Genomic DNA, 13,128 nt, shown 5'->3' on the forward strand with positions numbered 1-13,128 from the left:
GTATGAAACTCTGCACATACACACCAGTCTGAACAGTGAAACTACACATTTCAAATATAACGTCAAATGTCCTGTACACTGATTGGAGGAAAGTGTATGTCAGTGGTGGATGATGGACTAAATCTGACCCTGCAGCAAAAATACCCCCCCCCCCCCCAAAAAAAAAAAAAAAAAACATCAATTTTATTTATTTATTTTTTATTTCATGTGTGGTTAACAGCAGGTAGAAAAGCCAAAATAGTGAGAAAACATAAGTAGGTGTAATATTTAAAATGTGTTTTTTTAATTTGGCAGACAACCAACAATACTGACTTAGAGTGAAACTTCACATTGACACAGTGAATTGATACTTTTAGCACAGATTTCAGCATACTGTCCTCACACCAAACTATATGCAAAAATCATGCATTTCATGGATAATTAACCCCTCGTAGAAAATATATTGAGAGAATACAAGGACATATTATAAATATTGTCAGCACATAATGCAACAGTTCTCAATAATATGCGGTAAATACTTTGACCTGTAATACTTCTGCTGCTTGTTCATTAATTCCTATTGCAGGTAGACTATCATTGGCTTCATTGAGCGAAACTGGCCGTTTAGTTAACATTTGTACACAGCTACATTGTTGGATAACGTGGTTATGTTACACTGAAATTACAAAAAAAAACAAAAAAAAAAAAAAAACAAAAAAAAACACGTGTGTTGTGGTTTGACTCGTAACGGTGGTTAATACAGCAACAGTGCGAGAATAAAGCCCGGTTGAAGCCGCCTCTGTGCGGCTGTTGCTGGGAGCTCCGGCCAATCAAAGCCGCTGCGCTCCCATACAAGTAGTTTGGGGGCTGGAGAAGCATGACATCATGCTCAGCCCCGACCCTCTCTGCGAAAACAAAGCGTGAAACATCTTTATCTCACTACTGCAAACCACAGTCGACGACTGAGCCGTCTGCGCTGTGATATTCCGCGGTCCCAATCCGTAAAATACACCGGGAGTGGTGGCCCTGGTTACCCGGTGTGCGGAGCGGAGTCTGGGAGGGGCATCCGTCTGTGCGTCCGGGGGAATGGCGGATGGGGGGAGGCCGCCGTGTCTGTGGAGTGGGACAGCGGTGATGGGGGTCTGACAGAATAACATCCCAACATCTGCGTCTTTATTTCCTCCGGTTTAGCTCGGTATTCAGCTCTGGCCATGGATCCTGAGAAAAAGTTGACATTCTGCCTCTTGGTGAAGGCTGAGGAGGTAACGCACTGCACAAGCTTTTCCTTTGATACACGCTGCTGTCAACAGCTGGGCTTTAGTGATTCTGCAGAGCAACATGCTTCCCTCGGCCTGTGGTGTTTTTGTTGTTGACAACTTGTTCTGTTCCCATCTGTCGTTTCATTTCTTCATTTTCCGGCATATTTCTCGAAACAGTAGCTGCATTTTTACACCACTGCAGCAAATGGTTTGTGTTGAGTAAAGTGAGTCAGATATGGTTCCTGTTTGATTGTTTGTGGTCAATGGAAAGGTTGTGTGTGATGCTGAGGTCAATGCACAATATCTGATAGTAAGTTTTAGAGCTGTGGGCCTAGTAATGCAGAACAAAATATCCAGAACATCATGAAATACCTTTACAAATATTTTAAAATTCACTCAAATCAAATTCTAAATTGACAGGGTGCAGATATGCAGTCAACTTTCTCTGGGAGTACTTGGTGCACAGGTTATATTTTATTGATTTCAGAGGTAGTATGTGACTTCCTGGCTTGTGTTGCAATTAGATTTTGAGCCTGATTCCTTGTTTCCAGCATGGTAGCCTTGAAATGTTGTAGTGATGCACCAAGGATTTAACTCTAATTTATACAAGCATTATTTAAAAAAAAAAAAGAAAAAGAAAAAAAAAAGCTTTTACTGCCAGACCCTTATAGCCTAATAAATATAACGTGCAATTGCTTGTCCAGCATCAGCATACTGCTGATTCAGGACACTGCTGCTTCACTGAGGATGATGTTTCACTTCTGTTGTCTGGAAGTATTCAGGCTTACATGACTGTAATTTACTCCACAATGGAAACTACATGACTATATGTATGTTGAAAATACTCAAGTACACAGAAGTATCCCTCGGTACTTTTAACGTACATGTAAGATGTATGGTAAAAGTCCTCAAGGGTACCTCTGTGTTCAGCCAGTTATTGACACACGTTACACAGCGTAAGGGAAACAGTGATAATTTTCCGATTTTGAATTCAAATTTGCATCGTAATATTCACATTATATTAAGTATGATATGGCCAAAGCAGGTTGTGCTGTATTTACAATCCAAAAAGTAAGAAACAAAAGTTAACAAATGGTCGACATATTGCTACACAGATTGCTACTGTATAATTAGAGAAAAACTAATTAGTTGAAATGACTATAAATTTAATTAAGTTAGCTCTCAAACACAATATTATTTTGCTTTCATGACAATGTCAAGTAAATATACGATTTTGTCAAGAGTGTGGCAAATTTTTATTTGAGTTTTATTCATTTTATTTTTTTAAAATAACTTTGTTCTTATATTGTCACACAGGAAGCAGTGTGGCAGAAAGTGTTGCCCTGTCTCTCTTGAATTCAGTCTGACAGTGACAGAGAATCACACCTCAGCCCACACAATGAGAGCACTCTGCCTCCACATTAACAAGTGAGATCTTAACCTCACATAAATAGATATTTATGACAGTTTCACGGTTCATCGTCTTAGGTCATGATCTTGACTACATCACATAAAATCTAAATTTTCTGTGCAGGTTTTACACTGTACTGTTGCCATCTTACAGCTGGCAGCAGTAAAGTTCACTTCTGACCTTTCACTAAATTGTATTTGTGTGGCAGTTTACAGAATTTTGCATATTGCCGTACTTTTCATGGTCAGCCGCCCTCATTTTTTCCCTTCAGTCATGATATTTGTTGCGAGGCTGTGGAAACCTTTGGGACCTCATGGGTGGAAATCATTCGTGGTTAGTCCTTTCAGAGATCAGTTAGTCCGTGGTTTCTGGGGAAGCCTGAATGATCTCCTCACACTTGTGCCTGTACCCAGAATTGTGTGGTGGGCTTACCACAGGAACTCAGCTCGACAATACTGAAGCCAGAACATTTCCCCTCTTGACTCTGACTTTCATAACAGTATAGAAACTTAGTTATGAACTTCCTGAGGTTATATTTGACAGTTAGATTTATATCTTTAGCCTTGCTGTTGCGCAATATCTCCATATATCAGAATCTGTTATTTACCTACAACTAGTGGTAGCAAAAGTAGATGGAAAATACAAAACAACAAACATTAAATCATCATAAATCTTTAAGCAGCCAGTTGATCACCTCTGATTTCTCTGATTAACCAGGACTCCTGCAGAACTTAGAGGTTGGTATCAAACCTCTGTCTTTTTTTTTTTTTTTTTTGGCTTCCTCTTGAAATGTGTCTGCAGTTGTCATTGAGTGCTTGCACAGATTTGTAATCAGAAAATGTACCTGGCTACAACAGCACTGAAGAACATGCATTCGTGGTCATGTTATCATGCCTGCTACCAGATCAGTATTTGGCAGAAAACTTTCCTGTGCTCTGCATGCTGCAGTGCCGGCTGCCTCTTTGGAGCCTGTATGTCCTTGATTAGACATTGCTCTTCCTACCAGAGCCTCACGTACGGTTGTGTTATGTAATATTAATAAACCTGTGGATGCATCAGGTGTTGAAGAAGTGTTTACTATGCACAGGTTTTCAGATATGAGTGTCTCCAGGCTGCAGCCACTGTAGTCACATGTCCAAGCACCGAGTGGAGTCGGCTGCTTTATGAAATTCAGCTTATTGTAATTTGGTACTTTGTGAGTAGACAGTAGTTGCGATTCCTAGCCTGATAATAGCTGTGTATGCATGAGCACAGGCACACACACACACACACACACACACACACACACACACACACACACACACACATACTTTGCAGTCCAGGGCCAACATTGTTCCCCATGCTGACTACATAACAAGGAGCCAGTTTTTAACAAAAGAGGTCTCATTTATACGGTTGGTGTTAAACCAGGTTGTGAGCCCCCATTGTCTCCACACTTGTATTATTTGACAGTGGCCCCACATCCAGCAGCACACACACAAGGGCTTTTTTTTTTTTCTTTTTACTCGCAGTGGGCCTGCATGGCATTTACAAAGGCACGAGTGACACACTGAATTTTGAAATCTCCACAATGATGGAATTGCATCGGGGCAGTGTAAACATGCATCCTCTGTAGTATTCGTTACCACTGCAGATAATATCTGGACACTAATCATTATATGATCATTCACTAATTGTGTCTTTACTTTGTCCTTATATTGTAGGTCATTCATTTATCAGTTTCTTCATTCAAATGTTAGAATTTTCTGTTTTTCTCTGTCGTAAATAATTATAAAATGAATATCTATAACAGCAGTTTTGGACAGTTGGTCGGACAGAACAAGCAATTTCAACATGTCACATTCTGCTTGGGAGTTTTTCTGTGCTTTCTGATATTACTGATTAAAAATGAATCTGTACTGAAAATAACATTTGAATTCACCACAATTTTACAGGTGAAATTTTTGTATACACTTGTGCTTTAGAAAGAAAAGAGGAAAGAGAAAGAGAGCAAGGTTTTACGAGTGTGTCTGGGAATTGTCTGCTATCTGGACTCACAGAGGAGAAAAAGGTTTTGTTGAGAAGCCATTGACCTTCCCATCTCCTTGAAGAGGCGAAGAGAGTGTGAGTCAGCCAGCGTCTTCAGACTGGGAAAATAGGCCTTTCTTTTTTTTTGGGATTACTGGAATGAACATATTATAATTTGTTTCTTGTGAAACATGTGCCCTTGTCATTTAAAAACATGTAGTCCCAGTCTGTTATTTATATCATATCATTTCTACTTAACTGCTCCATCTTAACCGTTGTACGTCTCTGTCTTGTACCAGATGACCATGTCCCTGCAGGGGCTGGACGGCACTGAAGCTGCTACGGTACGGAGCTCGACCTTCATCCACAACTACACATGTCATACCACTGGATAATATAACACATTGTCCACACGAGTGGGGAAGAAAAAGCCTCCCAGCGTAACCACAGTGGTTGCCATGGCATTGCATAATTATTTGTTAGCACTTCAGAGTCTCATGTGTGGTAACTATGTACATAACAGATTTAGCCTCCTCTTCTTGCTGCATTATTATTGTGAGTTATGATTCTGCTGAAGCGCCTCAGCTCGTCTCCACGCTCTGAAATTTGACGTCTTTTTATGATGTGTCAGACGTTTAATATTTAATGTCTGGGTTTAAGTTCTTCAATTGGTCGTGTCCTTCACAGTGACTTGCTAATGACTAAGATCTGAGTGTAAAATTCACAGCGGCCTTTTCATGTCTCATTTTAGGTGGCTGTTCCTCCGAAGGTGGCTGTTCCCCAGACGGAGGCCGACATCAGCACAATTAATAAGGTGTGAGATTTTTTGGTAAATTTAGCCTTTAACCTGTAGCTGCCATCAAACATCCTGTCATTTGATAAAAATATCTTAAAGCAGGAATCAATATTTTGATATTAACAATGGATTGAAAGAGCGGCTCATCACAAAGAATTATCACCCTCTGCAAAGCATTTAAGCATCTTTCAGCTTATTGTTTTGGTTACGGCCTGCAGCTGTACAGTTCTGGTTCCTTAACAACAAATCAACAGACAGACGCAGTTATAGCTCCGCTGGTGAACATAGTGGAACATTTGACAGCTACAACGTTATTGCCTCAGAAATTGGTGGAGATTCATTACATGGATACTAATACGACTCCAGATGAATGGTAATTGTGTTTTGTGTCGGCTTGATGTGTAAATATACAGATGTCTGCTAATGCGACTGCTGTAATACAGTGATGACACGTCAGTGATGTGTTTATGGCTTGTCGTGCTGTCCCCAGGCCAGGCAAAAAAACAAAAAAGTCAAGTCAAGCTGAAGATCCATCTCATTGGCTGTCTTGACTTTATGGTCAAAAGCCCTGACAAAAGCTAATAAATAGACCTTCAGTAATATAACTTATCAAACTTATATTTCCAAGGTGGTGACCCTTGTCCTGTGGTCTGTCAAAGGGGGAGCTGTAGCCATACCAACTACCACAACCTTCAACTCTCCCTCTGCTGTACCATTATTTCCACTGTGGTTATGTTGTAATGTGGTATTTTGTCCACTAGGTGGTGAAGCAGCAAGGTTCTTCTGGTAGCCAGCCTGTAGTCAGCCCCAAGTACTGTCCTGGAGTCAACAACAACCCAGGTTACCTGTGTGAAACAGGACACTGCTGCGGAGAGACAGGCTGCTGTACCTACTATTACGAACTCTGGTGTGAGTCAACCGACTGACCTCTTGTCCAATGTGTAACTGTAGACAGTGTCCTGAGGCAATGGTGGTATTTTGTGACATTTATCATCCAGTTGTGCTAGGAAGCATGAAGTCAAAAATTAGGATACACAAAAATCTGATGTTTGCTTACACTGTATTAAGAGCAGATTTGCGATGTGTGATTGGATTTCTGATGCACTGACTGGATGTATCCAAACAGAACATGGAGACGAGAAACTCCAAGTGAAAACAGTCTGGCAGATTCACTCTCAGTCAAACAGATGGTCATCAAATCTTCATTAAGTCACCCCAAACATCTCACTTTCAGAGATCAGATATAGCGGTCCTAACTTTGACATTGGGGATATTTAGATCCAGGTAATAAATACGCCTTTTGTGGGCTTTTCATTGTTAGTTCTTAAGTCATTTATTTAGTTTAACTCAAACTATAATGCTACCTTAGCTAAAGATTTTAAATAAACACTAGGAGGCACATTATACAGCTGTTTAGGCTATATACTGCAATGTCAGTAGTCAACAGTTAATGCAGTCTAGCACAGGATCATACAACACTGGACATTTACAGATAAAGTTAAAAGGTTTAAGTACATGCTTACATTGATATAAAAAGATGTATCTGCCTTTATGTTGTCTGAAGGGTTATATCATGGTCAAGTGAATGCAAACAAAGCTAAGAAATAACATAATGTTGCAGGGTAAGTTTTAGATAATGGAACATAATCATTTGTATGTCATGGGGTGAAATGTCCAAAACCTCTGTTTATGCCTGTGTGTAATCTGAGCAGATCTGAGATGAAATTGAGATAACAGGACAGAGGTTTAATGTTTGTTTTCATAGTGATGAACGTTCGGGTTCATTTCCTGTTGTCCTCAGGGTTCTGGCTTTTGTGGACGGTGCTGATCCTCTTCAGCTGTTTCTGTGCTTACCGCCACCGCCGGGCCAAGCTGAGGATCCAGCAGCAGCAGAGACAGAGAGAGATCAACCTGATTGCCTATAACGGGGCCTGCAACTACCCTTCCTCGATGCTGGACCTCAGTATGTTTTATCTCATATATGTATTTGTAAAGTGTAGCTCTACACCCAGGTTAGCTGCAGAGAGAGTTAAAAGATGCCAAGTCCTGAATACTGAGCTAACGGAGAACTTGTTGTTTTATTAGTTGTTACCTTGGCAAGAGCTGCTCTTAATGGGTTTGTACAAAAAACAGCAGTAAAAGTAAGAATGCCTTCACTTCTGAGTTGATGTTTCTTTTGTGGCAGGTTTTCTGGCTTCCTTCAAGTTGCCCTCGTATGAGGAGGTGGCTGCACAGCCCAGCACTCCTCCTCCGCCTTACAGCTCTATCTTCGCCCTGCAGGGAGGCACCATGGGGGGTCCTAGCTCCTCTTTCCCCCATCATCACCACCACCGTCACCCCCCCTGCCCTCCCTACCTGGGCCCTGGCCCCAGTGGCCTGACTTCCTCCCAGAGCTCTGACAACTACACCAGCTGCTCATGCGAGTCGTGCTCCCTCACCTCGCCCTCCAGCACCTCCTTCTCCGTCCAGGTGACAGACGAGACGTACGACAGCAGCCACATCTCCACGCCCAGTGAGGCGGGGGGCGACTGCGCCATCGTGCCGAGGGTCGGGGCTGCCTTCACGCCAATGCCCTCCCCGCCGCCTCCATCACAACTTCCACCTGATGTTATACCAGCGGCCGCTCCAGATGTCATACCCGTGCAGAGACGCTCCTCTAACGGCAGTGAAGGAGTCTCACCTCCTGGCTCCACCTCTCTCACTTCCACTGCACTCTCGTCCTTCACACCCGTCTCGCCTCCCGCTCTCTCCCCTCATGCTGTTATCCTCCCTCCCCCCTGGTCAAGTCCATCCTCTTGTCTTCTCAGACCCTCTTGGCGCCATGGCCGTCCAGAAAGAGAGAGAAGAGGAGGCCTCACCTCACGGTCCAACCCCCAGGCCCACACCGACTCCTCCTAAACAGGCTCTCTTCTCCCCAAATGTGGCTGTTTTCACACATTGCAACAGCAAGGAGGAGCAGAAACGGGAAAAAGAAGAGGAGGAAGAGGAAGACGAAGATGACGAGGAGGATCATTTCAGGCACCGGCGGCTAACGGGTGACTCGGGCATCGAGGTATGTCGCTGCCACGTGAAGAGAGAGGAACAAGACAAAGAGGAACTGCAGAAGGGGCATTTTGGTAAAGGAGGGAAAGAGACTGGGAAGGAGGAGGAGAGGGCAGATGCCCTGCACGACAGTGTGGACTGTTCCCTCCGAGCAAAGGCTGCCGAGCAGTCACCCCTCCTGGACGACTGCGCCGAGCAGCGCGGCCACGTCTCCTCATCCTGCGCTGTCATCCAGAAGACAGGCGAGGCCATTATCACTGTGGAGTCGTCGTAGGCTGACAGCCAGTGAGATAAAGTCAAACAAGAGGGTAAAACATGAGATGTTTGTGCTTAATGGCATCCTTACAGATCAAGACTAGTAGGTGACAGAGTTGAATCACTGAAGAAAAGTCTTGCAGGTCTTTACGGTTGCAAACCAAGGGACTCTGTATTCTGTTTCAAATGAGAACCTGACAGTTGAAAGTCATATTTTATGGTTAGTTCATTTGGTTTGTGGTTCAGGAGAAAGCATATCTTGTTCTCTAAAGTGATGACATTAAGTAATGTTATTAAGTGAACTGTTCTTTCTCTTTCTCCGTCATTTCTCCACATGATAACCAAATTAATTTTTTTGAGCAGCTCGGTGTCAACGTACCAACATCCCTCTGCTGTTTACTTTTTTATCTCTCTTTTCTCTGCATGATGCAACATTACTAAAGTAGCATTTTAGCTCTCTGCAGTGAAATCAGTGGTTCCCAACCGGGGTGGGGGGGTCAGGACAGGACCTTTCAAAGGAGTCTGAAGACAAATCAGAGGAGTCATAAGAAGTTAAACACGCTGATCTTTAATCTTTTTTTATGAGAAATCATGGAAAGTTTCACACTTAAAGAGAATTCAAATTAAACAATCTGAGAAGCGAAAATCAATCTTTGGTAGTACAGCTCACAACTTATTGACATATGCAATGTATAATGGCTCGGAACAAACTGTTCTTTCAATTTAAGGGGTCATACAGCAAAAAGGTTTGGAACCACTGCCCTATACAGTATAGCAGTGGCAGTATAGCAGTATAGCAGTATAGTATGTATTACTTCTGTCATCCCAGACGTTTGTAACCATAAACAAGACTGTTTATCATTAACTGGCATCTTCTTGAATTGAAATATACATATATATATATATATATATTCTAGGAGTATATGAAGTAAAATTATGGAACAGTTTGTTTTCAAAAGAGCAGTTTGAAAACAAGCGTCACATAATATTAATTTACTGGCTTCCAACATTTGAAGAACTCAAGAGAGTTCACAGATGTTGCTCTCTGAAGTCAGATTGTTTCTGTTTTTGTTGTAGGGTGAAGTTTTAGCTTTCACCAGCCTCTCTGTTTATCAGAGGAAATAATGACAGAAGGCAACTATTAAGACTGATTCAAAGGGTGTGTGTTTTATACATTATGTCTTATGTTGTTCCCTAAAGGAAAAGGGATGCAAACATTGATTAACATGTGTGGGTGACAAAGCTTTACAATGGTATTGTGATTATACATTGTTGTTTCAGACTGAATACACTGTATAATTACCTGATTGGTCGACTTTGGATTTAATGTGTTTGAACATGTTGCTGGTTGGCGATTGCCATTTTTGCAAAGGCAACATAAATCTGGTTCCTCCATGGACAGACTGTTGAGTTTTTACAAGGCAGAAACTTTAAGCCTAATCTCATGACTGATAATGAATGTAAAAGGTTATGTATCGCAACAAAAAAAAACAAAAAACACTTAAACTGTTTACTGAGAATTTTTATAGCATGACGCTTGACTGAAAATGTCTGGTAAAGTGTCCAAAGCGAGGCAACACAAACTGCCTGGTGTAGGCTTTGAGAAGACACTTTGAAATGAAGTGCCCCTTGTAACATTTGTCCGAGTTGAGTAACACTTGTTAAATATCAGATGTATGAAGTGAGGGTTTAAAGTCACAGATGGTACGATGCTTTTTTGAGAATCCGCTGTGGTTGAACGTGTGGTCACTTCTGAGAGTTGGACTGTTTTTCTCTTCATGTTTCCTGGTCGATCCTGTTTTTGTGTGTAAAACCATTCGTCTGTTGATGTCCAGTTGTACAGCGTCTGTCACTAACAAATACGTAGTCTCTGCCTCGGTGGGTGGAGTGTGATACCCCCTGATTGATGCTCTGTACTTCCTAGGATTACGTGAAGTTAGTCAGTTCTTAGTGAGAATAGCACACATGTATTCTCTTGTAATTAATTCTCAGTACATAATGTACTCAAGAAGAGAACAAGTTTTAGAAAGAGCGAATGTATCGAATCATATTTTCTACATGTTTGTCTTGCTGTAGTTAATCTGAGACAAATGTCTCTTGTAGTTCATTGACTGGAGGCCACTTTGTCGTGTCTTTGGCTCAGCACAAAGCTGACTTAATTGTCTAATGCCTGAAGGCAATGCTTTCAACTGATTTGTAGTTCTGTGGGCAGAAAACTTTGCCTCGATTCAGCTCTATAATATCTTTATTTGTCAAAGACAAATCGTGTGTGTACCTTAAAAAGTGTGTGTAGGGAATGCAAGTAGGTTTGTGTTGCCGTTTGATTTTGTTATGAAGGTCATCTTCACATCCTTGATCTTCTCTGTTCAAAGCTCTTGTGCAGTGACTCACAGGTGTGTCTCAGAGATGACAGAGAGACTCTTCATCCTCTGAACATATCGACAAAAGCCTTTTGGCTTCTGTACATTTTTGGCTGAGATCAAAGACATGCATTATTTTAATTTTCATTAGTTCTAGCTGATGTGTGTTTTTTTTTTATCAAAGCATATGGTGCCTAGATAAAAATAGACGTTCTGTTGATCATTCTATGGTTTGATGCTGCTATGTGAGTGTGTGTTTTCTGTAAATTGTGTATAGCCGTCCGTACATCGAGTGGGCAAACATTTTCTAGCAGTGCTTAGCAGTCTCTTTGTAAAATATACACAGTACATGTGAGACTTGCAAAAATAGTATTTAGCAATAGTATTCACACTTTTTTTCCTTATTCTAGTTGATGCTGGTTGATAGGAAATTAACTGTTGTGAAAAAGACATTTACCTCTTCATCACTGATCCGTGAGCTGTGCTGGGCAGAGGCCCTTGATTGTACATAACACAGCATTTTTAATGCCTTTGGCTTAAGGTTTCTCCCAAGTGCAAACTCAGATTACCTGGTTTTACATCAGCCCCAGTTTGGGCCTCTTCTGTATTATCATTACATTCGAGTCACTCAGCGGAGCGTTCGTATTTCTGAAGGATAAATACCTGACTCTCCTGTCCGCGGCATTATATAAAGATTTTTAACCCATTTCCCTAAGTCACATTCCACACAAAGATGGTAGCTGGAAATAAAGATGCGTCCTTGTTTTATTTTATTATATTTTCTATGTTGTTGGTTTGCAAGTGGAAGTCTTATTGTCTTATGCACTATACCTACTATGATGATGAATTAAGAATGTGGTGCATGAAATGGCTCCACACTAAATAAAGTTAAATAAAGTTGCAACTTAGGAAAAGGGCTTAAAATCTCTTATTGTGCACAAATGACCGTCTGGGTTTTTTTAATTTTGAGTTTTCAGGAAAAGGGATGTTCAGCTCTGTGACTTGAATAAAATGGTGGTGGTAAATAAGAGGCACAAACTGGGGCCAGTTTTACCCCGATTCTGATTTCACGTTGAAGCCAAACTGAGTTTAGTGTATATAGAGCTAGGTTAGTACAACAGCTTGTATGTACAGACAAAACGCCCAGACTCTACTCTCAATGCCACTGTAGGCCAAGGCCTGATATAAGACTGTTACCTCGCTGAGTTTTGACTGCAAAGGACTGTTCTCCTTATCAAGATAGTATTTACTCTATATTTGTACTGACTTTATTTTGTAATGCCAAGAATTGATGAATTAAAAAAAACTACACACTCAGAGCCCATATTAGTACGGCTGAACTAGTTTGCCAGGAAAAAACAAAACATCAAACCCTGTTGATTCAGGATAACTTAAGACTGTTTGTCTCCCGGGAAAACAAAGCATTCTCCTTTTCCTCCTGCAGCTCCGGGACAGCAGGATTTATAGCAGTATCTATATGTGATTGTACGTGGAATAGTTCAGATTAATATTACTACAAATTGTGGTGTTATTTGAGGGTATCTTTGTGCAATTCTACCTGCAGCTCTTCAGTGTGTTGTGCGCATGTGTGAGAGAGTTATCGTCAGCTGTGTTGTTGTGGTGTTAAATCATTGTCGCTTATTATGAGGCCAAAGTTGAGTGTTGTTGGTATTTGTTAACATGATATTTGTCGATATAAATATCCAAACATTTTTATGTCACCATGAATATCAAGTTGATTTTGTATCTTGGTGTATAGCATAGAGATTTCTGATGCATACTCTAATGTAAAATCCAAACAATGAGACGCTCTCACATTTTCAAATATATATTTGGTTGCACATCTTTTGGTGCTTTTTGAGAAGGTGGGGTTGTGTTTAGGTTTCTTCCATATGAGGTTTATTTTTTTTCTTGATGCTCATTGGGATTCCACGATGTTTGGCACTGACATCTGTGCTACTTTATTCAACAAAAACTGTGGATTTTGTGTCAAAATAAATGCTAACAAGTGCTACCAAA

The 13,128-nt window shown here is 41.1% G+C and overlaps 1 protein-coding gene across 1 annotated transcript; it reads left to right on the forward strand.

Annotated features, from left to right (window-relative positions):
* Nucleotides 1–207: 207 nt before the first annotated feature.
* On the forward strand, nt 208–13,128 carry LOC108896632 (WW domain-binding protein 1). Its single transcript, XM_018695865.2, has 6 exons — nt 208–1,241; nt 4,956–5,000; nt 5,408–5,470; nt 6,214–6,361; nt 7,254–7,415; nt 7,638–13,128. The coding sequence occupies exons 1-6, from the start codon at nt 1,191–1,193 to the stop codon at nt 8,348–8,350; spliced, it is 1,182 nt and encodes a 393-aa protein (XP_018551381.1). The 5' UTR covers nt 208–1,190; the 3' UTR covers nt 8,351–13,128.

This window comes from Lates calcarifer, linkage group LG5 (assembly GCF_001640805.2).
Source record: "Lates calcarifer isolate ASB-BC8 linkage group LG5, TLL_Latcal_v3, whole genome shotgun sequence".
NCBI classification, from domain to species: Eukaryota; Metazoa; Chordata; class Actinopteri; family Centropomidae; genus Lates; species Lates calcarifer.